The 23,332-nt window shown below is 46.8% G+C and overlaps 9 protein-coding genes across 9 annotated transcripts; 6 read left to right on the forward strand and 3 right to left on the reverse strand.

The window, feature by feature from the left end:
• Window positions 1–273: 273 nt before the first annotated feature.
• RhiXN_08492 (MATE efflux family protein) lies at window positions 274–1,929 on the forward strand (the record flags this gene model as incomplete). Its single annotated transcript, XM_043328308.1, has 7 exons — window positions 274–438; window positions 506–537; window positions 593–836; window positions 896–1,155; window positions 1,211–1,429; window positions 1,490–1,684; window positions 1,749–1,929. The coding sequence occupies 7 exons, from the start codon at window positions 274–276 to the stop codon at window positions 1,927–1,929; spliced, it is 1,296 nt and encodes a 431-aa protein (XP_043183693.1).
• An 880-nt stretch (window positions 1,930–2,809) lies between these two features.
• On the forward strand, window positions 2,810–4,442 carry RhiXN_08493 (F-box-like protein; the record flags this gene model as incomplete). The annotated part of the gene is made up of 2 exons (XM_043328309.1): window positions 2,810–3,746; window positions 3,814–4,442. The coding sequence occupies 2 exons, from the start codon at window positions 2,810–2,812 to the stop codon at window positions 4,440–4,442; spliced, it is 1,566 nt and encodes a 521-aa protein (XP_043183694.1).
• Window positions 4,443–4,743: 301 nt separating this feature from the next.
• RhiXN_08494 (uncharacterized protein) lies at window positions 4,744–5,247 on the reverse strand (the record flags this gene model as incomplete). Its single annotated transcript, XM_043328310.1, has 3 exons — window positions 4,744–4,917; window positions 4,979–5,047; window positions 5,101–5,247. 3 exons carry the CDS (start codon window positions 5,245–5,247, stop codon window positions 4,744–4,746), a joined length of 390 nt encoding a protein of 129 aa, XP_043183695.1.
• A 1,178-nt stretch (window positions 5,248–6,425) lies between these two features.
• RhiXN_08495 (Sugar (and other) transporter) lies at window positions 6,426–8,445 on the forward strand (the record flags this gene model as incomplete). Its single annotated transcript, XM_043328311.1, has 11 exons — window positions 6,426–6,483; window positions 6,542–6,665; window positions 6,718–6,785; window positions 6,839–6,941; window positions 6,990–7,057; window positions 7,121–7,414; window positions 7,474–7,490; window positions 7,546–7,611; window positions 7,662–7,783; window positions 7,841–7,871; window positions 8,314–8,445. The coding sequence occupies 11 exons, from the start codon at window positions 6,426–6,428 to the stop codon at window positions 8,443–8,445; spliced, it is 1,083 nt and encodes a 360-aa protein (XP_043183696.1).
• A 1,566-nt stretch (window positions 8,446–10,011) lies between these two features.
• Window positions 10,012–11,363, forward strand: RhiXN_08496 (uncharacterized protein; the record flags this gene model as incomplete). The annotated part of the gene is made up of 2 exons (XM_043328312.1): window positions 10,012–10,162; window positions 10,222–11,363. The coding sequence occupies 2 exons, from the start codon at window positions 10,012–10,014 to the stop codon at window positions 11,361–11,363; spliced, it is 1,293 nt and encodes a 430-aa protein (XP_043183697.1).
• Window positions 11,364–11,927: 564 nt separating this feature from the next.
• On the reverse strand, window positions 11,928–12,702 carry RhiXN_08497 (uncharacterized protein; the record flags this gene model as incomplete). Its single annotated transcript, XM_043328313.1, has 5 exons — window positions 11,928–12,011; window positions 12,063–12,290; window positions 12,346–12,426; window positions 12,483–12,548; window positions 12,634–12,702. The coding sequence occupies 5 exons, from the start codon at window positions 12,700–12,702 to the stop codon at window positions 11,928–11,930; spliced, it is 528 nt and encodes a 175-aa protein (XP_043183698.1).
• A 3,565-nt stretch (window positions 12,703–16,267) lies between these two features.
• Window positions 16,268–19,618, forward strand: RhiXN_08498 (Fungal specific transcription factor domain; the record flags this gene model as incomplete). The annotated part of the gene is made up of 14 exons (XM_043328314.1): window positions 16,268–16,900; window positions 16,959–17,062; window positions 17,113–17,456; window positions 17,515–17,800; window positions 17,856–17,956; window positions 18,016–18,208; window positions 18,261–18,386; window positions 18,452–18,573; window positions 18,633–18,715; window positions 18,767–18,837; window positions 18,885–18,947; window positions 19,006–19,090; window positions 19,141–19,266; window positions 19,322–19,618. 14 exons carry the CDS (start codon window positions 16,268–16,270, stop codon window positions 19,616–19,618), a joined length of 2,634 nt encoding a protein of 877 aa, XP_043183699.1.
• Window positions 19,619–19,873: 255 nt separating this feature from the next.
• Window positions 19,874–21,216, reverse strand: RhiXN_08499 (aminotransferase class I and II protein; the record flags this gene model as incomplete). Its single annotated transcript, XM_043328315.1, has 3 exons — window positions 19,874–20,327; window positions 20,395–20,654; window positions 20,710–21,216. 3 exons carry the CDS (start codon window positions 21,214–21,216, stop codon window positions 19,874–19,876), a joined length of 1,221 nt encoding a protein of 406 aa, XP_043183700.1.
• Window positions 21,217–21,389: 173 nt separating this feature from the next.
• RhiXN_08500 (Flavoprotein) lies at window positions 21,390–23,289 on the forward strand (the record flags this gene model as incomplete). Its single annotated transcript, XM_043328316.1, has 10 exons — window positions 21,390–21,503; window positions 21,556–21,669; window positions 21,721–21,759; window positions 21,806–21,895; window positions 21,942–22,113; window positions 22,172–22,415; window positions 22,471–22,608; window positions 22,668–22,849; window positions 22,908–23,164; window positions 23,227–23,289. 10 exons carry the CDS (start codon window positions 21,390–21,392, stop codon window positions 23,287–23,289), a joined length of 1,413 nt encoding a protein of 470 aa, XP_043183701.1.
• Window positions 23,290–23,332: the final 43 nt, after the last annotated feature.

Here is a 23,332-nt window from a genome sequence, read left to right on the forward strand (position 1 = left end):
TTGTTATAAGAGACGCGTCTCGAATAACGCGCAGTGAAGAAGTGGAGGTGGCCAAGTCACGTGTCAGCGATCGTTGCCGAACAAACGCAGTTTTTTCGGTTACATCGCAGTTTACGTGAGCATTTTGTTATGTCATCGTGGCTGACGACAGGGATCTCTGCTTGTTCTTGAACTTCACTCTCCTCCACTCGCTGCCACGGGGGTCCCGCACCTGTATGCACTCTATACTCACTAAAACTCCTATCAGCATCTTATCAGACTTCGGTAGCCTAAATGCCTAGATCACGATGTTCCAGTACTTCGGGATTATCGTCCCGGAGTTCTCGCGAGGACATGGGCAGTACCACCCCCAGTACCATCTCCAGAACTCTTGTTTCCGAATCGACCCCCTTGCTTCCTCTAAAGGAGCCCATTTATCAAGGATACACTTTTTCTGACGTGAAAGAAGAAATATGGGCAAGTCCTTCGCATGTGGTGCGCTGTGTTATACTCATGTCCATATTAGGAGACACTCCACCATGCGGCACCTATATTTGGGTAGGCATATATCTGTGCTTCGTTCGAGTAATAGCTGAATGCCTTTTTTTTTCAGCACTCAAATTTTGGAATACTCTCTCATGCTCACGTCAGTCATCTCTCTCGGCCACATATCTACCGAGGCGCTAGCAGCTTCGGCCTTGGGTACAATGACGGCTGGGGTCACTGGGTTGAGCATCATCACTGGATTTGCGTGTGCCCTCGACTCTTTACTGCCTCATGCATGGACCAGTGGAAATTCCCAACACGTGGGACTTTGGACACAGCGCATGATAGTTTTGCTATCTATGATATCTGTGGTAAGTATTCACGCACGTGTAGCGTTAATTGAATAAAAGCCATAACCTAGTTTGTACAGCCCATCGTCTTGCTATGGTTGAATGCCGAGTCGATCCTGCTTAAACTGAGACAAGAACCAAAGGTCGCACATATGGCTGGAATGTACCTAAAATGGTTCGTCCTGAGCCTACCAGGTCAAACGGTTACGGTCGTGGCACGACGATTTTATCAAGCGCAAGGACGATCCCATATCCCCACGATTATCATGATTTTTATTGCGGCTCTCAACGCCTTTCTTAGCTGGCTTCTTGTGTGGGGGCCGGAGCCTTTTAGACTTGGGTAAGCATAACACCTCCATACCGTTCTTCCACTCGAACTAAGCACTCTCTGTTAGATTTATTGGCGCACCCATTGCGAGCAGCATTTCGTTTGACCTAATGGCAATCATCTACATCATTCATGCTTATTGGATCAACTCTTCCGAGGCATGGCATCCCATCAACCACCTCTGTTTTCAAGAGCTTGGCAAACTATTCAGACTTGGGCTATCCAGCACTGGCCAGATTGCAAGCGAATGGTGGTGCTGGGAAATTGTAGCTCTGGCAGCTTCTCAGTACGTACCTTATACCATGTGCCATAGCATACCTTGGCTGACCAAAGGCGATACTCGCAGGCTGGGCCCCATCCCACTAGCCGCGCAGAGTGTGCTTCTTACATCAGCCAATGTCGTGTTCATGGCTCCCTTCTCAGTTTCCCTTGCAACGAGTATACGAGTTGGAAATGCTCTTGGCTCTGGTCAGGCTCGGAAAGCTAAACTAGCAGCTGAAACAGCGATTGGAATGTCTGTTTTCATTGCGATGCTTATAAGGTTCGCCTTTTATTTTTATTTTATTCTTAAATATAGGGGTTTACAAGACTAACTCTGTTACTAGTGCGACGTACATGGCATTTCGCAAAAAGTGGGGTTACATGTTCAATGACGACCAAGAAGTAGTCAACCTAGTTGCACATGTCTTACCCTTCCTTGCACTTTCTCAACTATTTGATTGCGGAACAACTATCATGGATGGTGTTCTTCGTGCTCGAGGAAACTCGCGTTCGGGGCCATCGTGAACATGCTCTCCTACTACGTTTTTGGTAAGTTTCTCTATCCTCGTATCCGTGAATAACTAGTCTAAATTGAATTAGGCATTCCGGTGGGAATAAGCCTGGCCTTCTGGGCGAATTTTGGGCTCGCTGGACTTTGGATGGGACTTTCAGCCGCCATGTTTTGTTCGGCAATCGTGTCTATCGCTGCTGTTTGTGTGACCGACTGGGATAGGAGGTCGCCAAAACCCGCGCCAGGCTGGGGCAGAGCGACGATGATACAGGCATCACTGTCTAGATATAATCCATTGCTATGGACGCTGCTTTTATGCACTTAATTAGATCTGACCATTGTATCTCTTGAGTTAACGTCATGCATCTATATCCACATAATGTATCATATACGTTCATGCATATAATCAGTATTCTGACCAATTTCTTGATTCTTGTGTGGAGGACGTTGGGGAAGATTGGTTACCAATGTTATTTGGGGGCTGGGTCGATATCTATGGATTACTTGGCCTCGGATTTTGACTATCGAGTACTTTCTACATTATCTGTCAGCAAACATTGCCCAAGAATTTATTGCAAGTTCCCTCAATCAGGAAAACCACACCCTCCCATTGTACCTTTCTATTTATTATGAAGAGATATTTTCACACAAGTACACGCGATCCGAAACGACGTCTGCTTCGCGCTAGAAGTGCATATGTAGCCGTGTGGCAGTAGTAAATGAGTCCTCTTGCCGAGTATAACATTGAGGTTCTGTGTATCCGGCCACACCCCGTCATAGTTGAAGTTCTACCAGGCTTAGGCTTACAAACCAAGAACAGGAACTATTAAGCTCCATCGGATTACATCATGCATTCGCCGCCTTTCCGATTTAGTGCACACACAAATACTAACCATGACGTTTATGCTCGAGGATGTCAGAACCGCTAGCTCTACGCTCTGTAAGGCGTTGGACCACTACGTCAGCACCTGTTCCAAGCTATGCGATTACCATCTCCAGGAATGTGCTGCCGATAAGACCGATGAGCTCTTAAACACTGTGGCTAACGAGATCCGGCTTGTCATCTCGTATGAAGAAAAGCTCAAGAAGTCCAAGTCTTCTATCAACGTAATAAGAAATAGCTCTCCTAGCGCTGTGCCTATCAGTACACTTCCTCCAGAAGTGTTAATGCGGATATTCCAGATCGTTGCCGATGACCAGCCCGAGATACTCGATACGACAAATACCCCATTCAAGCTCTCGCTAACATTTCCAAAGTATCCTGAAACGTTGTCGCACGTATGCAAAAGATGGCGCCAGACTGCACTTGCTTCCCACTCTCTTTGGACCCAAATTGATCTGGTCCTGCATCATCCACTTGGCCCAGGGTTTCTTTCGCGCGCAAAGGCCCATCTCAAGCGGGCAGGACAACTACCATTAGATATTTGCATGATCGACCCAACTTTGGGAAAAGATTATCTTCCATATGGCAAACCGTACGACTTTGATGACTATGATTTCCTCATCTTTACCGAGACACCAATGCGTAGTTTGGGTTTAATTTCCTACCATGGGCTACATTCCGAACATTGTGGATTTATTGAATACTGCATCACAAACTGTGCGCGGAGAACTCTAGAGAAACTTATTATAAATGATGCAACCGGACGTGGTGGCCCATATCGTTTTATTGAATCAGCGGACAGGTTTCATGACCCTAAAACGCTGCAGATCGAATTATCTGAACAAATGCTTGAATGTTTCTGGAATTCGGCCTCTATTCTACGCTTATCTACACTATATCCTTATTGGACAAGCCAAGCATACCATCGCTTGACGGACCTCCGCCTTGGTTCCGATAAAACTCAATCAGTACCTATCTCTGAGGCGCATTTTCGGTATTTTGAAGGCCAGTCCAGACTTGCGCGCTTTGCACCTTCACCTGGACCTCACAGAATCGTTCCCCGAGAATGTCCCGATTGAAACAATCCAACTTGAGGAACTCGAGTCATTGAATCTGAGTGCCATCGTAGTAGATATCAATCCTTCCCAGATCCTCAGGTTCATTGCCCCCGGCCGGAAGCCACTGCAACTTTCAATCTCCGAAGAACCTACAGATGTGGTCGAACAATTCCTGAAGCGCGCTAATGTCACTCAACTTCGTATGATAACTTGGGGAAATTACCCACCTTTCAAGCTACTAAACCTCTGCCCTAACATTCAGATTCTGGTTTTGGACGTGTGGGGAAATATGAATAGTGTAAACTTCCAAACCGTTCCGGAGCGAGGAGGCGAGCGTGACTCGGATACACCTGTAAACGTCCGTTCGTTATACATCTTACGTTGCGAAGGCATAGGGATGATCGATCTTCAAAATTTGGTCCAAAACCACTCGGTGCAGGAGCTCACGCTCTGGGAGACGTATCCAAAAGTTGGTGCAGATTCCAAAAGGAATGCATACAAACCTGAGGTTTGCGCGCTTTGTCCCGTTGTGAATTACCTGACAAGAAAAGAAAAGAGTCCGGTAGATAATTGGGACCGTTTTTAAATGTGGCCTGTTTTATCGATATATCAGCATTAAACAAAAATAAATCAATCATACTCTTGCTTGAGGTGCGCGATCGATTTTGTTAGTACTCCGAGTTCGGGAACTCGATGGGATAAATTCAAGCATTCTGTGGCACACTAATCTTGTGTTTCCAAAGAGACGGAGAAAATAAGGCAGCGGCTTATATGTATAGAACTTGGTTTCGGAGCCTTCTACGGGAGTGAGAAAATCATATCGGAGACCCAAGTGCTATATACCCAACACCGCAACTCTGAGACTTAGTCGTGACCTCAGTGCTCGATTAGATGCAATCAATCACAACGCCTTCCACAGCACGACGTTGGCCGCAGGACGGGTTGGTTCCTCCTCTAGCATCCAGACTAACGATCCTAATGGGAGCAGCTGCGATGACACCAAAGGCGATGGCGCAAGCCAAGGCAATTTGAGCAATTTGGAACTGCATGGTATATATTGGCTATTTGATTTCGCTAAGCTGGAGTTAGCCATTAGCCAAAACAGCTATATAAGAAGCTTACTGTGATCGGTCGACACTTGAGCCTATGACCTAATGGATACAACACGTATAAGATATCGAAAGAGTTCTGCTAAGATAAATCATGTCAGTTGCAGCACTCATTAGTCGCTTTAAAAGACCTACACCAGTACAGCTTAGATCTTCGGGTGCTGAAATTCTAGGTATCGGTATCATACCCTTTTTATCCCTTTCACGAGTAGTGGGGCCTTCCGAGAGAGCCGGTGTTCCGCCCTGCAACTTTGCACATCTAAGTGATAGAAAGGTGAACATGGATCGTGATTGAACGGAACAGCTCATTTCTTCTTTTCGAAAACCGGTGAGGCATGACCTTTGTTATCGTGTCTAAGTGTCCCAGAATCGACCAAAATAGCACATCTTCTACGCAATCTTAATTCAAGTCAGGCCTTCTCGTATGGGCTGGCATAATTTGGTTCCAAATGGGTATCTAAGTAATGATTCATATACTCCAAAAGTCTGCCCAAGCGCGAGACTTATCGCATTGGGACCCGAGGAGGCCGGTACCAGTGTGCAACGGTGGGCACCAATCTTGAACCACATGGATCGCTGTAGGGATGCATGCGGTACATGATCGCAACGCGTCGAGACAAAGTATGGTGCAATAATAAGCAACACGGCCATATGCGACATATACAACGTTTCAGTCAACCTCTTGGTTCACCCGACCAATATAAAGCGCCATTACGTCAGCCACGCCTAATGGCACTATCCTGTAGCCTCCCACCATCTGTTCACTCCTCTGACAGACAGCTTCGGGTTGTCCAGGTTCCGGCTCATTTTAACTTTCCGGTGGCTTATGACAATACAAGCATCATCTTGTTAGTTGTCCAAACTTCGATGGAGGCGGGCTCATAGATCGAGTCTCGGCTCGGCTCTAAGATACACAGCATGGATGCTCTGAGATGCTCAGCTATCCTGATTTTGCCGATACATTTGGTTGAGCCGCGTAGTGATATTTAAATCCTAGCCTGCGATCCTCAGCTGTCAAAGTGCTGGAACTTAGAGTCGGAGCTTTCCAACGCCCTACTTCACACTTTTTGTTTCATAGCTGTGCCATGGTGGCCATTCAGCTATAACAACTCGGTTAAATACAAGCAAATGTTCACTCAAGGCTTTTACACCAGTCCATGGTACCTGTCTCAATCCAGAATGGCATTTAAACGAGTAGAAGACCGGCCATCACCAAGGAGATATACAGTAAGTAATACTCAAACATCTATCCGTGGTTACAAATGGCGTGAATAGCGAGATAGATAAGAGATTATACCTATTGATCTTGATTGCTGGATGGGGCGGTGCACTTTTTGGGTATGGAATATTCAATCACTCTCGTTCCTAGACCAAATTGTTAACGGGAGCTAGATATGACGCTGCAGTAGTCGGGCCTAGTGGACCTTCCCGTGTTCCGGACACAGTTTGGGCTCGACAGCATGACCCCTAAGCAAATTGAATTTGTTGGCTCGAACATCGAATCAACCTATCAGGCTGGTACAAAGCACATGTGATGGTATAACACGAGCTCAGAGCTGACATCCTTTTCGGACAGGTTGCTTCTTTGGCTCCCTTGCAGCTTTTGTTCTTGTCGAACGTCTTGGAAGACGCTTCGCTCTGCAATGGGCTTCGAGTTGGTTTTGTATAGGAACTGCCCTGATGCTAGGCTCTCGGAGCTCGTGAGTCGACTGATGAAATTGTAACACGCTACTCATACGAATGGACTTATAGCATTGGATTATTGTACGCGGGATCGGCGTTATCAGGATTTGGTGTGGGCAGTATATCGCTGGCATCTCGTACGTCATATTTCTTGTATCACCGTAATTGGTGCAGTGACCTTGTTCTTCAGCGCTTTATATGGCCGAGATTTCGCCCCCTAAGGTCCGCGGACAGCTAGTTGGGCTTTACGAAATCCTACTGCAGGCTGGAGAGTGTGTCGGATTTTGGGTGAAGTAGGTCAGAATCGTATTAAGCTAGGAAATATTACTAACAACCCCCAGCTTCGGAGTATCTAAAAATACACCTATTTCTGCGAAACAGTGGCACATACCTATAGCAATTCAGTTTAGTGAGTCCTAACTATACGAATAATATATAGGGCTAATCATATGCCCTTCGGCTCTTTTTCCAGTACCTGGAGGAATATTATTTATCTCGTCGATGCTTTTGCAAGAGACTCCTTGTTGGCTCTATAAAGCGGGAAGACGAGATGACGCAGTCAAGGCCTTGTCTTGGATCCGAAATCTTCCTACAGATCATATATATGTTCAAGAAGAATTTGCTTTCATTGGAGTGCAGCTAGACAGAGAGCTCCAGGTACAAAGAAAAAAGGGGTTCGTTGGACAGCTGAGGGAAATATCCAAACCAGGTCTCAGAAATAGGTTGGCATTGGGCATGACAATCATGATGTGTCAGAACCTTACAGGTGAGTAATGTACAAGTACACATAGTGTTTTCCCGGTGCTGAGGCGGCTTTTACGGCAGGGTCCGGGGCTATCAGCGTCAGCCAAATATTTCTACTCATTTTTTGAGGTCTCTCACTGACGTCATTTGTAGGATTTTGCTCCTACAATATTTGAATCAATAGGGATGACTCAGGCAAATAGTGCTCTGTTTGCAACGGTAAGCTTCAATGGATCATGACTCACTCATCCTATTTATTCTTGCTTCAGGGTATTTATGGGCTAGTTAAGATGGTCGCTACATTTATTGCCCTCTTCTGGATCGTAGATCGTGCTGGTAGACGCAAACCGCTTATGACCGGGGCGTTCATAGGAGGGTTGTCGCTGTACTAGTATGTGTTGAGGCTGGTCGTATTGGCACTAAGCTAACATCACGAGATAACCTACAGCGTAGCTGCATATGTAGCCGTAGCAAAACCGGTACGTGGGGTCGGTTCAAGGTTTGCGGCTGCCTGTTTATATATATTGCTGTCGCAACATGTGTAAGTAAAAGGAAACACCCTGGCCTTGTTTAACTAAAGTAAGGATGTAGGGTTCTTGGAATGGGATATCTTGGATTATATGCGCCGAAATATTCCCATTGAGTGTCCGGGCGCTATGCCAAGCTATCACTACTGCAACGCATTGGGTGTTCGCATTCGCTATGGCAAGAGCAACGCCGTATATGCTTGCCAATATTGACTATGGCTTTTATTTGGTGAGACACGAAATTTATTGCCTGGGACACACTAACATCCTTCTGCTATTTTCAGTTTTTGCAACATGTATGATGGTCATGATTCCCTTGGTATATTTTATGCTTCCAGAAAGTAGGCATTCCTCCTTACTTAAATACATAGTCGCTTACACAACAATAGCAAAGGGGGTGTCCCTCGAGAACGTCGACAAACTGTTTGGCTATGTTGCCATAGTCGTACTAGATGCTGGGTTAGAGGAAGAGGTTTTAGGAAAGCAATCCTTCCAGAAAAATGACATCGAAAAAGCTTTGGATTGATCTTGAATCTTTAATCTGGGTTGATATGAACGTAGTAAATTATTCCTTGCCTGAGAACACTATAGCCGTTACCCTCGTTTTGTCTAAGTCTGCATCGTCTCCTAAGCTCTAACTCTTCGCTATGATGTATTGCCGCGTTTAATGAATGATTCAATTCATATTCCATAAAATTGAATTCACTGGAATGCCAACCAGCAGGAACACAGGTGATTCTGCTTAACACACAGAACTCAAGCCTAAGCTGTGCAATCATCGGCGGGTTTTCCGATAGGGAGTGCTCGTCTGCAGCATGTATGGCAGCCTCCAGCAGGCTCGGGGTCAGCCAAAGGCATAGCCGAAGTCATGCTAAAGAATGCAGTGATAAGGATGATCGCGCTAGAGAATGAGAGCTTCATAATGTCTGTTTGTGGTGAGCTAGATCAGCTACCACGAGTAAATGGCCAAGTACTGGGTATGACCACACTACCCACTTTCAAAATGAATTTACTGGTAGATTAGCAAGAGAACAAGTTCGCAAGACGCAATACTAATCTGGCGGAATAGAGTTAAGCCATGGCTTCCTTCTAATTCACTAGGCTTCAAACATACCGAGGTGTTTCTGGTGGTGGTATACGACCGCAACCAATTGCTTCTGGTACTCTTATATATACACTCTTAGAACCGCTTTCATCGGACTACATGGCTATCGGTGTCATCTCTTCTGATGGCTAGCTACTGGCTGAGCGGCTCAACCGAGCGAAAGAATCACTCCAGTCAGCGTGTGTTCTGCCGAATACTCACATAATAGCCTTGCTAGGAAGTCCAATGGGGTATTAGTTGACGGTATGCGTACGGGATTACTTCAAACGTAAAGATTAACTACATTACTAACTCAGTAATTGGCAGTAATTTGGGGCCCAAGCCATCCAGAATACTCTTCTTGGAGGCCAGTACCAGTTGCCGTATTCATTACACAACACATTCTGTCAGATCTAATGTCATGGAGTGAGTTATATTCAGCCGAGCCAAGCCAAAAGGAAGGTTTTTCAAGCACATGCATCGTCATATTCAACCCCGAGTTGGCCGCCCCAGCTTTATCGCGAACTTCATCAGACTTCTCTAGTGATGCAACGTTGCTTTCGATTCCTCCGAGAGTATCTAGTATATACGCGTTTCCCAGGACCTGTCGATTGGCTAATCCATTTCATTCTTCCCAGTCAAGGGTGGTACGCATTTTGAATACTAGCTGTTACTGCTAGTACGATATTGTAATATTGTCGTGTTCATGGAGTTAACGCTCGGCGCCAAATTATTAAATTAGGAGCAAATAACTACAAGCAACCTCCTATGCGTTGCCACGTCCCTGGAACTTGACTGCAGCCTCCTGCCTTGTTGCGCTCGCTTATACCCAATTATTACACCTATATAAACCACTCTCCTTTAATAACAAAAACAACACTCACGAATACCTCTAACAAACTATATTCGATCTTTAAAGGAGTTTCTATCAGTATCGTGCGTTCTGGACACATCAACTCACTACGTGGTTTGAGACTTAGCACTTTCTTGCACTTTGTGCTCTTTATCATGACTCATCTCCGTATCTCTCACACAAGCATTTGCGTTGGAGATTTTTGCCTGGTTGCCCCCGAGTTTATGCCCGATTCTGAGTCCGAGGATGGAACTCCACTTGTGACACCAATACATACCAGTTTTGGTAGCGTACCGGATCCCACAGGTGAGCGGATCTATGCATCCGGAGTCCAATACATAACTCATAGTTGAGCAAATATGAAGGTATATCAATGGAATTCGAGAGGCTCACTGAGGTTCCGCACAACGTTTCAGATAAATGCTCCTTGTGGGAAAGTGGATACAAGTGCCCCATGGCACCACGGGTTGATAATGGCTCCTTCGACTATAACCCCGCACGTAAACACGAGCCAAACTCTGGATTGGATACGTCTTTATGTTCTGGCACAAACAACTGTAGAAGCGATTGTAGCGATGGATTTAATAAGGCGCTAATGGGACAATACCATTTACTCGGGCCCGAACCCTCCAAACACCCACGAGGACAAGCGAGGCGAACCGGTAGCATACTTTCGTATGCAAGTTCCAGTACCTTAGAGGATCAATATCGCATTAGGGCAGTTCCTTGCGCACCTCGTCCAGATACAGGGTCATGGTTATCGATCTCGGAAACTGTTGCGCCTATCATTAATGGAGTTCGGTTCCTGAGCGAGAAGCCGACCATCCACTACTCGATGCTCCAAGATGTTGCCCAGTCAACTCCCACAAAGTCTATCTCATCCAAGTGCCTTGCGACAAGTAGTAAAGTTGATTTCATTAAAAGTTCAATAGATGGATCGCCGACTCGGGTTGTGAGATGGAACCTTGGTCTAGGCTTGACATTGGACGACATTTCTGAGCCTGATGGTTGCGGCACCAGCATTGGCGAGGCGTCGGTGGAGTTCGCCGAAGATTCCTTTTTCGACTTAGGAATAGACTCTGGATTTTGCTCCACCACTGATACTACACTGAATACGACTACTGAGACAATCCCAGACTTGGTAGATCCATCTCCGAAAAATCCAGTCTATGAGGCGGTCCGTATCATGGGGTCAGAATTAGGAATCACTCCACAACTGGGAATGTTGTCTATACAAGGGCATCACGAAAATGTCAAACGACAAAGGACACAAATTGTCAACATGTTGAGACCAGGAACGCGAGTCGCTTATACAACACAACTCTTACCGGATATAAACGCTCATTCCGCTGAGAGATTGGATGAATGCGGTGGGTCTTGTGATTCGTCAAATGGAGTGCCGCCAACCGGATCCACATTGGAATTTTTGGCGGGAGAAGCACAGGGAATACAACATCGAATCGCGGACACACCTATTTTTACACTACTACCTCCCATCGAGCTTTGATTATCAGCTGGGGATTGGTGCCAATTATTGCTCTGGTTTGTGATAGATTGGGCCTCTGTTCTATTGTGTACCTTTCGCTCCTTTTGCTATGCCACAATCATTTGGTCAAAGGAAATATAGGAACGAATTCGGGACACCGAGAGCGCAAATCCAATTAGCGTCGCCGTGGGTAATGGCTGCGACCCTGGGCGGCGCATGGGACGATACCGGCTGTCCTCGTGGTGTCATGGAATGTATGCCTTGAATCCGTTGCCAGCTCACAGTGACGTTATGTTGGTTGAACGAAATGTGAAGTATGTAGTAAGTCGAGTGGTACAGCCAAAACTACATCCAAGCTAGCCAGTACAGCATGTGCCGAAATAAGGATAAAATGACACAGGACACGTACAGGCAAAAGAAAACTCGCGACCAGAGACCCAGATAGCAGAGTTCAGATACAGAGTCTTTAAATGTCCAAAGCAATAAAAAAATGTTCAAGATCGTCTACAACGACCAAGTCCATATGGGATGACATTAGACGGGGGATCGGAAGGGGAGTGGGAAGTCCGAGACCGAATAGAAAACTCAGAACCAGCTACGGGCGCGGAAGGTTGGGAGTGTTGAACCCGCAGTTGTGGTAGTGGTCAAATCTCCGGTGGTAGTGGTGGTCTACAGACCTGCTCATTAGTGAACGAAAATGAGCAATTTACCTATACGTACGGTAGTGATGGGATCATCGGTCAAGGTAAGGGTGTCTGTGTTGGTAGTAATGCTTAACGTCAGAGTGTCGGTCGGAACAGTGTCAGTCGCTGTGGTTGTCGAGGTCGCAGTAAGAGTGTCTGAAGACAGAGATGTGTCTGTAAGGGTGGGTAGGGAGGTGTCTGTAAGGGTAGGCAAGGTCTCGGTGGTCGTATCAGTTGGAACTGTGAACGTATCAGTGGCCAAGGTCTGACGTCATAAGAGTCAGTTTTTTTCGGGCAAGATAATGAAAAAAATAAATTACTGTGGCGCAGTCTGCAGTAACAGTCACGTATTCAGTCTTCGTCTTCGTCTTCGTGACCGTCTTAGTCTTTCCACCATTTCCCTATGGTAAACCCCACTTTAACATCGGTCGAATAACTGATATTTAATTCATATTACCTTGTGAACGAGAAGTGTTTGGGTCTTGGTCACCAGCATATACTCATCATCGTTGGTTCGTTTGTCCTGTAAAAAGGGCCGTTAATTCAATCGGTTCAATGAGGGTGAGTCAGCCCGCCGATTGACGGCTAGGCCTTGGTCTAACACTTACGAGAGGGGCAGCCATGACCATGCATGCACATAGTGCAACCGTTGCGAAAACAACTTTGAACAACATCATCTTGGCAAACGTGAAAGCGCGTGTAACCTGCGTATGTGGCCGGTGAAGATGGACGTCAACCACAACCTCTGGGAATTCCGCCCGCCGCAACTTCAAGGGCTGATACCCTGAAAAATCACGTGCGGGAATTTCCAGAACGTCACGTGCAGTCGTTCTCTTCCCTATGTGGCTGCATGGAACGATGCTTCTTTGCTCGGCAGCGCCTCGGGAGCGGCATGGTCGGGACGTCGAATTGCATGCAACGGGAGTAAGTGCTAGTGAGCCTAAGTTGGTTGGACCGGAGGGGCTTGAGACTTTACCCCTCAACGAATGTAGTCTTTTTCTGGCTGGGTGATTTACCTGCTGGTTTTCAGCCACGTGCCTGATCGACAGACCTGATGGCCCAAAAAGTCAAGGATAAGGCACAATCGATAGAACGCCCACGTTACAGCTCAACTTACTTGGGCCTATACACCTACGTGTGCCTGTGATGCATACACTCTAAATCGTAGGGCATGTCTAAGATAACCCATGTCATTTTTCTGGGTGAGAGCCATCAGAATATACGCGCATATACCTGGAAACTCAGAGTTAGGCCACCTGCCCCCCCACACGCTGACCGGAATTCCTTCCCTTGTTCAAGTCAAATCTTGGCGGAGCCATATAATCCCGGATTGCCGCGATCATCATTCACCGGTCGTGCTTGAGGGCTGGTACAAAATTCGGTAACTCTGGACCACTGAACTACTGAAGACACGGGCTTGCTCGTTGGCCTTGATGGTATTCTTCCAACGCGATCTACATGACTGAGAACAGTTGTAAGAGTGGACTGGCGTTAACATTCAGTTTGACGGAAAGGACTCGGAGCAACCTTAGGGTAGTTGGCTGGCCCCTTTTCTCGAGATTATACCAATCGCGTATCGCCGAGCCACCTTATTCTGGGGGAGGGGATAACGAAATCGTAAGCTAGCTATACCGAGTCTGGATGGGACATGCACAACAGTGTACGGGCGCTCGATCACGAAATACTCGATGCCTTGATAGCGAGACCACGCTCACTGTTGACAGGATCCTCAGCACAGTCACTGAAGGTACATTGGATTTATATAGTTTATCGCGAGTTAGGAAGCTATATGCACGTCCAACTGGTCAAATAGTAAAGCCGAAAAACAGCCACTTTTGTCATCCTAATATCGTTGAATTCAATCAACTCTATAGATATCCTCCTGGCCTCGACTCACGTACACTCATAGAGTATGCGTGCTCTTGGCACTGCCATTTTGGGCGAGGCATCAGCGTGTTCTGTACATAATGTTCAGCTCACTTCAGCAGTTGGACATCATTGTTATAGTCATTTTTGACAAGCCCCGGGGTCGCATACGTAAACGGTTTGTCTCCTACGCTTTAGAAACTTTGCATACGCTTATTTACAACCAGATAGCCTATCTGCACAGCTGAAACTGGACGCAAGTATGGACACTTCTGCTCCCGCCGGAGGTATATTCTCGGGTCATGAGCGGGTGAAGTTGCTTCCAGTTCTTTCGCATGGCCCCAGTCAAGAAGCTACTTTCGTTCCTCTACTATCCGATCCAATAGCCATCACGCATAATCTGTGTACGCTAACCTACCGGTGGACTGATAATCATTCCCCCGGGTTAGCCGCACGAGGGATTCCTGTACGTGTCATTCGATGTGTAAATATACCCCTCGACAGCTATCTGTAGACTAATTAAGGATTACTGGTACACCCGTGATGAATCGGGCCAGATCACAAACAAGGGGTCAGGCTGATGGTATGAAGCGGAATTTATCTCATTTCCAAAGGTCAATTGTCACTACGGGGAAGTCGGGATTTGGTGGGAATGCGGCGGTATATTTTACCCCTGGATAATTCTCAATCCTATCAGTGAAGTTAGGAGTCCATAAGCCGCGTTAGGACACGGCTTGGGGTTCAGATAACAGGCCGATAGCTGGAGCAACATGGTTCGCCAATTTTCCAAGTACTCACGTAGATGAATGCTGAATCAAGTTTGTGGTTTAATGTAGCTGTTTTTACATACCCAGAAGTGGAAGTCGTCTATCTCACCCGGATTGTGGCTAAATCCTTCTTCTATTTTAATAGCACAAAGAAGCCAGTGAGAGACTCGATTCCAGACCAGGATGCGTGTTCTGGACAGCGTTAGATCTTCTAGCCACCAACGGGGAATATTTACCTAAGGATATTGTCACCGTAATACATGGTGCGAAATACTGTGCCTGTATGACTTTGCTGCGGACGCAAGAATATAGCTACCATGAAACACTATCCACGATCATAGTACCGCTTTGATTAATGGATTGTTACTATTGGGGCTCTAGGATACGCTCAAATTTAACCTCAAGTGTCAGGAGTTGCCGCTTGAATCCGGCGGGCTCCATGCGTGAGAAGGGCGCACGATTCAAATGGCGTATGGGGTTGTATAAAAACTGTTCTGGAAATCACCTACCTGTAACTTCCATTTATGTACACATCCGCTCGAAGCACGACTAGTGATCAATTCTTGATTTGTCCCGCAGATGTCTATACCACAAATACCTGGCCATGGCTCCATGGAACTACTTTCCCCCCACCGCTTCAGGCCCAGGGATGATTGATATATATCTTGTCAGGGCGATGTTGACAATTCCGACGCCTGTGCCATGTGCAATGGATCGAGGTGTCTGAATTCGGGGGCCGGACATGCTAGTTGCCGCGGCAATTGGGTTGTTTGCGGGATTAATTTGATAGACTTTAACTCTTGCGTGAGACTAGTACCTAAGTACCTGGAGGAATTACATTGACGTTTACTGCGGAAATTAGAAGGAAAACACTTTGAACGTCGTTGCGATTGGTCTACAGATAACGGATCACGTGACTTATTCTTTCATTATGGATCACATATTTATCTCGACCTCGATCTTTAGTTAGGGAATCTACTGCCGAAGCCTTTAGGCTACAGCTTCTAGTGTATTAAATTGTCAAGCCTATGGAGCAACTTCATCTTGATTGAAGCACAAACAATTAATTGGAACAGGCCGCATGCCAGTTGCTCGGATTGGGACGAATTGCATGGAAGGGCTTGCGATTGGGACCCACGTTCAACCAACCATGGCACAACTCTATTCGGAGTACACGGTGGGTTCAGGCTTACGAATCAAAGGCGTGCCACACTCGTGCCAGGTACCATTCTCTCGCCCGTCAGGGTCTACCTTGTTCGCCCCAATATCCTGGCCACGGTGTTTGTGTACCGGGCTAACACTCGCTCTCCCTCCGCGAGGAACTCGGTTGCTTAGTCATACGAGAGCGCTTGCTTTGCCTGTCACGCATACTCGTTCAGCTCGGGGTTAATCAAATGCCCGGTCTGGACGGTCTGGACGAGATGAACTACCGGAGCTAACTGCTCTTGTTTATGCCCATTTTGGACGATCTTCATTGAATCTTTCCTCGGATTTTATCCGCTAGACGTCCGCGCTTCAAGTTTGCATAACCTGTCAACCCAGCGGAATTGCTCCAGTTTGCATATAAACAGAGGCCATCGTCTTTTTCCAGCCAGCCACACCCCACGCAATGACAGCGTATCACCCTCACCTGCAACTTCATGAGTATCCATACGCATCTTATAACTCACAACGCGATGCCTACATCGCCAGCACATTGTCGCTATTCGACGATCGCACTACTGCCCAAGGGGATGGTCATACAATTATTGATTTCCCGAGCTCGGTCACCAATTCTTATCCATTGACGCAGACGTTATACCCGTCAAGTATTGTTCAGACACCGAGTCCATCTATTAGTATCACTCAGCCTCCGGAGATGCATATTTCAAGTCGGAATGAACCCCACGTCGATTTGGACGAACATAGTCTTTCTTTGAATTTATTACAGGAATTCATAGAGTTGGACCTCTTGCCTGGTACATACACGCCCATCGATCCTTCAGAAACCTCCATGACTTCTTCTCCCATGATCCACACCCATGATCAGAATTTGCGGAGTGCATCGTATTTAGCCCCACAAGTACCACTCGAACCGTCTCAGCCTGCACCCCAATTATCATCAGCTCCGGTTCCTGTTGGAACGATCACCTCTCCTAATGCCTCTCCAGCTCGTGCTCCGTCAACTCTGCGTCCCGACCGGGTCAGCGCACGGAGACTTCAGAGAGAGTTGCGCACATGTATTGCTTGCAAATCTGCCAAGGTATGCACTGGGCCCTAGAAACACGTATATATGCTTACTTCTTTCTCTTCAACGACAGGCGGGGTGTCGGTGGCCCGATGCTAATAGTCGTTCCTGTGCGCGCTGCGCGAGGGCTCGACGCGAATGCGTAATGGCAGTGACTAAACCGAAGAACCAAACACTGTATGTTCTTTGAAAACTCATCGCCATATACTCCCTAACAAGTATGTTAGTACGATCAAGGACATCACGCACCAAATTCGTGACCTTGAGGTGCGGATTCAGCAACAGCTAGACATAATCGTTGGGCCAGAAGGAAGGGATTCTTCTGATCGCATTTCAATTCTTGAATCGGGCGAGGGACGAAAATGCAGTTGTCCTATCCCTGTTTCAGCGACGCAAGCGGCCGAGGGGTCATCGGCTCCTGCACTGATCGTCATCCACCGGGCAGGCTGTCCTGCGTCAGATCCTATGGGGCTCTATGGTCGCTCGAGGCTCATGGAGCTCCAAGACCCGGACTCTGATGCAAAGGATGACTTGGAAGAGTATACCTCAATCACCTCGGAGGAGGAAGACAGTAAGTTCATTACCGCAAACGGTTCAATCAGCTCTAAGCTAGTTCCAATTAATCACAGGGCGCCACGACCTACACCTTAGTATGCCCATGCCTGCGTATGGAACTCCTGCTGCTACCTTCTTCGAATTGGCACGTTCACTTGGCTCACCCCAAGCCGAGGCGCTGCCATCACCGACCGGTTCAAACATTTCAGCGGAGGTTGGCTTAGCAGGCGCTGATTACTTTTCTCCCAATCCGGCCTCGCTGCCATTCATTCGTAAGATTGTGATTGAACGTGAGAGGCTACCGTCGTATCTCCTAAACGGCACAGTCAAGCCCGCCGAGTGTCTTGAACTATTCGCTCGGTTAGTAGATTAATTGTTGTTGTCTCAGCAAGGCACTGATATCTATCATTATTAGCTTCATGAGCCTTTGGAATGTCTCTGTCTCGGTGCTTGACCCAGGGCTGCATACCTCAGCGCGAGCAGTCCTATGGCGTTGCCCCTTCCTTTTCACAGTTGGTAGGCCACCTCAAACCGTTCCTCATCGATTTCCTTTGCTGATGTATTATCTGGGATAGTCATCGCTATCGCCGCGCGTGACTACAAGCCTGAGCAATATCCTATCTTGATGCAGGAGGCCAAGACCATGGCAGGATTGGCGCTGACGACGTGGTCAAAAAGTATCGAGATTGTACAGGCGTTTGTATTGCTTGCCACCTTTCCGCCTCCATCCAGACGATGGGATGAAGATCGTACTTGGCTGTACCTTGGGTGAGCATCAAAACTTCTATTGGCAGCCGTTTTACTGACAGGGGCTGACCAGTTATGCAACACGGATGGCTGGTGATTTGCAGTTGAACCGTCCGGCGGACCGTCCGTTCCCGAGTGAGATGGCAGAAAGGGAACACCTCAATAGGATCAGGACTTGGCTGATATGCCACAACCTCGAGTAAGCACCATTCCTTTATCTCGCCGGCCAACCCGACTGGGTGGCTAAAGTCAATCGTGGAACAGTGTGTCCGCCGCAGCCAAACTCGGCAAGCAGACTTCGATGCAAGAAGACCCTGTAATTCTGGGCTCGAAGACGTGGTGGAAGTCCTCGAAGTACAATATGAATTTTGATATTCATTTATGTGGTGCGTCTTTCTGACACTTAGTGCACAAATGTCAAATTGCTCAGGTATACAAATTCCAGCCTTCACTCAAATTTGCATAATTTTCCGCAAGTACTTTACTCTACTCGGTGCCGATTCGAGTTCAATTTACAACCTGAACAATGTATGTTCACCGTTGTACAACTTTTTCACATGGGCTGACTTGTCTCCTCAGCACGTTGACGTTGGCTTGCTTGCGGATGGGTTTACGAAAGAAATAGAAGACTTCCAATCAGAGTTTGAAAGGTTTGTCGGTTGATCATTGGTGGTGTCTGAGACTGACGTCAATTTAGCATTTTCGCCGAACATTCTGATCATGATGATCCCGCATGCAGGTATCGTGCGCATGTCAAATAGTAAGTTCTTTCATCCACGCATACAATATGGTTGGTATTGAGCTATACCCTTTTCCAGCACTGCCCACTACTTCCGCCTCGTGATTTACTCGATCTGCCACGGACGTAGTAGGGATGCAGACAAGAGAATGATTTTGCAACGAGTGGGTCCAATGATTCAAGCATATCCTCTCAGTAACTAACATGAAAGTAGTGCTTGGATGCGTCATCTCGGCTGGTCAGGGCGTTGAGCGAGCACCACGCCAACTCAATCTATTTCAAGTATAGCGCTGAAGGCTGGTTCACCTTCGGCGCATTTGCTGCCGCCTTCATAGTCAAGGTACGCAGATTGCCGGTTTGCTAAATTAACGCACTCCTAACTCTCACTGGATTAGGTTTTGTGCCCAACGTTTGCGCCGGTGATCGATCAGGCATACCGCCAGCACCTCAGAAGCGTTGTGATGGAGCTGATCAATGCATACGAATCCAAACAAGTATCGATTGATGAACGGCATTCACCCAGCATCTACGCTCGTTTCTTGACCCGACTCCTGGTTCGTGCAGATGAGTTGAACGGGACCACCCCGGCGGTTCTTGTACCTCCAGGTTCGAGCGCATCACCCCAGATCAAGGTCGATTCGGAGGAGATGGAAAGACTCTTTGGTATCCCTTCTTTGCATAATTTGGGCTAAATAAACATTGGTACTTGGACTTGAATCAAAAATTCTCATGAGTAGACTTTCTCAAAATTTGCCTTGTTCGTTCCACGCTTTGATACCATTTTTGTAATTTTGTAATTTTGTAATGCTGTAATTTCTAATTTCTAATTTCTCGCTGAGATGTTGCTTTTTGGTTAATTTCATCTGTATTATTGTTGAATGACACTCTACGTTTGCCCCCAAGTAATCACGTTAGACTATGGATTCGTTCTACTCTATGTGTAACGTCTACATATCCTTCAACACTTGTTCCAGACGCTCAAGCACAGCAGTAACCTCCTCGTCACTCCCCACCGTAATACGCAAGCACCCTTTACACCCATATTCATTTCCCCTGAATCTGACGACTACACCCAAATCTTCGGCCAGACGCTTGTATACACCATTACTTCTCACATTGTCCGGCTCTGTCGAGCCCCGAGACAAGATGGGAACAATGACGAAGTTTGCGTGATTTCCGCCAATGACAGATCCCACCCCAAGAGGAGAGAGTTTTTCCAACCCCTTGATTAGTCGGTCACGGTTTGAATTAAGCACATGGATCTTTTCGGTCATGATCGCAATGCCGTCCGGTGATAGAGCAGCGAGAGCTAGACTCGCAGAGGGAGTAGAGATGTTATAAGGCGCCTTTGTATTGGTAAGAATTTGAACCAACGGGGGCTGAGCTATCGCAACGCCCAACCTAGACAAAAGAATGGTCCCGACCAAGATTATGGCTATGCGCTATTAAATGTCCGTATATAACTTACCGAATAGCGGCCAGCCCAAAACTTTTGCTGAGAGTTTGCATAACGCAAACATTGGCGTATTCCGAAACCAACGATACCGCACTGTCTTCTGGCTTTGCAAAGTCAATATATGCTTCATCGACAATTACTATTCCCTTGAAGTTCGTATCCTCCAGAAGGGCCTTTATGTCGCTGAGGGGGATAAGGGTGCCTGTCGGATTCCCTGGGGAGCAAACAAATACAAGCTTGATACTGGGGTCTGATGCTACGGCTTTTTTAATCTGCATAGATGATCATATGGTAATTGGATCTCTTCTAATAATACCGATGACATACCCCATCCATGTCTAGTTGAAATTCGCCCTTCTCGACCAGCAGAGGGACCTTAACTATACTAACATCATTAACTTGAGCGGTCACACCATACATGCCATAGGTTGGCGGTGTAATGAGAATCTTGTCGTGCTCCGGGCGACAACAGACGCGCATAAGCAAGTCGATAACTTCGTCAGAGCCCACACCCAAGAAGACGTTATCTGTGCCTTTAATGTTTCGGAGCCCAGCAATCCTAGATTTGATTTCCTTCTGAGCAGGGTCGGGATAACGATGGAGATCTAAAGAGAGATGACTAGAAGTAGCAGGGTCCTGATTGAATGTAGCTTTAAGGGGTATAGAGTGCCCCAGAGCATTTTCATTGGCGTCAAGTAGTATGCCAGATTGGTAGTCGTCTCGGGCGCATCTATATGGGTGTAAGGCAAGAATATTTGGCCGGATTACTTTTTCAATGTCAAAATGAACTGGATATATAGAAGAGTCGGATTCAGCCAGTCCAAGTATCGCCATGTCTACTGAGTAAGCTTTGAGTGAGTGTCGTGGTCGAGAACTAGAATATTTGTGACTCGGAAACGAGGTCGGCCGATCTTATCTTATCTACACTCGGAGGGTGAACACCTCTCCTCGCTCCCTCCCCGATTGCTGACATCATAGACTCGACCATCATCTAGATCCTCAAAATAATGAAATTCATAGCGGCGGAAGAGCGCAAAGAAAACTACCTTCATGTTCTTTTAATTGCCACGGGAAGTGTTGCAGCAATTAAGGTACCATTAATGGCTCAAAAACTGTTAACGGTAAGAATGTCCTCCTTGCGCAACGATCAATACTGGATGCTGCTACATATAGTACGACAGAGTCAAGGTTGAGGTTGTAGCCACAGAAGCTGCCATAAATTTTATCCATATGGACGAAATTCAAGCTGCTGGGAGTAGAGTGTGGACTGATTCCGGAGACTGGACGGTAAGCGTCGATTTATAATCCAAACACTCGGACTTCATCTCTCTGCTGTAGACCTGGAAGAAGGCTGGAGACCCCATCTTACATATTGAGGTATGTTATTTGGGAGCGTTACCCTGTATCCCATTCAAGAAAGCAGTTGCGCCGATGGGCAGATGTAGTACTAGTTGCGCCATGCTCTGCAAACACTCTAGCCAAGATCGCTTCTGGTCTGTGCGATAATCTTGCGGTATGTCTTTGTATCTAGTCTTCGTGTATTCTCTAACTGTTATCAGACCTCCATACTCAGGGCACTAGCACCGAGTACTCCGACTTTTATCTTTCCAGCAATGAATACGCATATGTACGAGCACCCTTTGACCACCCGGCACCTGAATATAGTCAGTGATGTAATCGGCTATACTGTTATTGGCCCAATCGGCAAGGCATTGGCATGTGGTGATATTGGTGCGTATACTAGCCTGGGATAATTTAGCTACTTTTCACACGAGAATAACATCTGCAGGAATGGGAGCCATGACCGAGTGGTCTGATATTGTCCAATTAGTCGTATCTCGCTGGTCACTTGTGCCTAAACAATCTACGTCTGAAAGTTCGAGAACATTTATCCCAGCAATTGTAGTTGAGGCTTCTACACAAACGCAAAAGCAGGCCGATCTGAGCGCTGGCATTCCATCCTTGGAAGAGATTGCACGCGACTATCCTCCGATGTTTACATGGGATCAAGTCAAAGACCAAGTCGATTCTGGGTACTTTCCCTTTTGCTCCATCTGACAAAGAAGCAAGTTCTGAAGTGCCTTTCAGGGATTTAGCTGCGCTTAAAAGACATCCTGCGTTACAGCAACGTTACGATAAATGGATTCAGCAGGTGAAGATGATCCACGGATCAGTCGGCAAGTTTGAGATTTACACATTTAATTATGATTTCTCTAATGCCTATATGTGCTATTAGTGAATTACCTTGTGAATATACGGCTCGAATGGGGTCCAACGGCTTCTAGACCTGCATCCCCAGGCTCCCATACCGAACCAACATATGCAGATAATGGATCTGCTTTGGGTCAATCGGAAACCGTATCAGTCAGACCACTAACGCCATCCGCGAATAATGGCAAAAGATGGTTTACCGCTGACATCGCGGAGCCATTGGTCAAGATATTGCCAAATGACTGGCCATATTCAGGTATATAAGGGGCTCCAATTTGGGTTCTACAGAGGGCTGACCCATGTAACTATTCTAGTGCCACCTGAAATCCGGCATTATGTGGTTTGGTCTCGCTTGCCGATCACACATCCTGGAATCGTGCCTGCTCAGATTTGGGACAGAATAGTGCAAGATGGCTTGTGGGGGTTTTCAGGATCAACGTATAAGCCCAAGGGCTCAGGGGATGAATCAACCGACCAACTAGTTCGCCAGGCTGGCGCGGAAGTGCGGACTTATGTAGAAGACAAGTGGCCAGCTGTGGAATACGAAATAGCCTGGTTCGTCAACCCTCCGGTACGTATTTCTATTGCCTTAATACATGGATAAAAATGGGATTGAGGTATATTCTCCTAAAGCGACTGCAAAGTATTCCAGGCCTTGCACACCTTCATGTGTTTGCAAGAAAAAAGAGCGATTAAAATACACTGAGATTGACATATCCATTACTCCTGCGCCACCATC

This window comes from Rhizoctonia solani, chromosome 10 (assembly GCF_016906535.1).
Source record: "Rhizoctonia solani chromosome 10, complete sequence".
Classification (NCBI taxonomy): domain Eukaryota; kingdom Fungi; phylum Basidiomycota; class Agaricomycetes; order Cantharellales; family Ceratobasidiaceae; genus Rhizoctonia; species Rhizoctonia solani.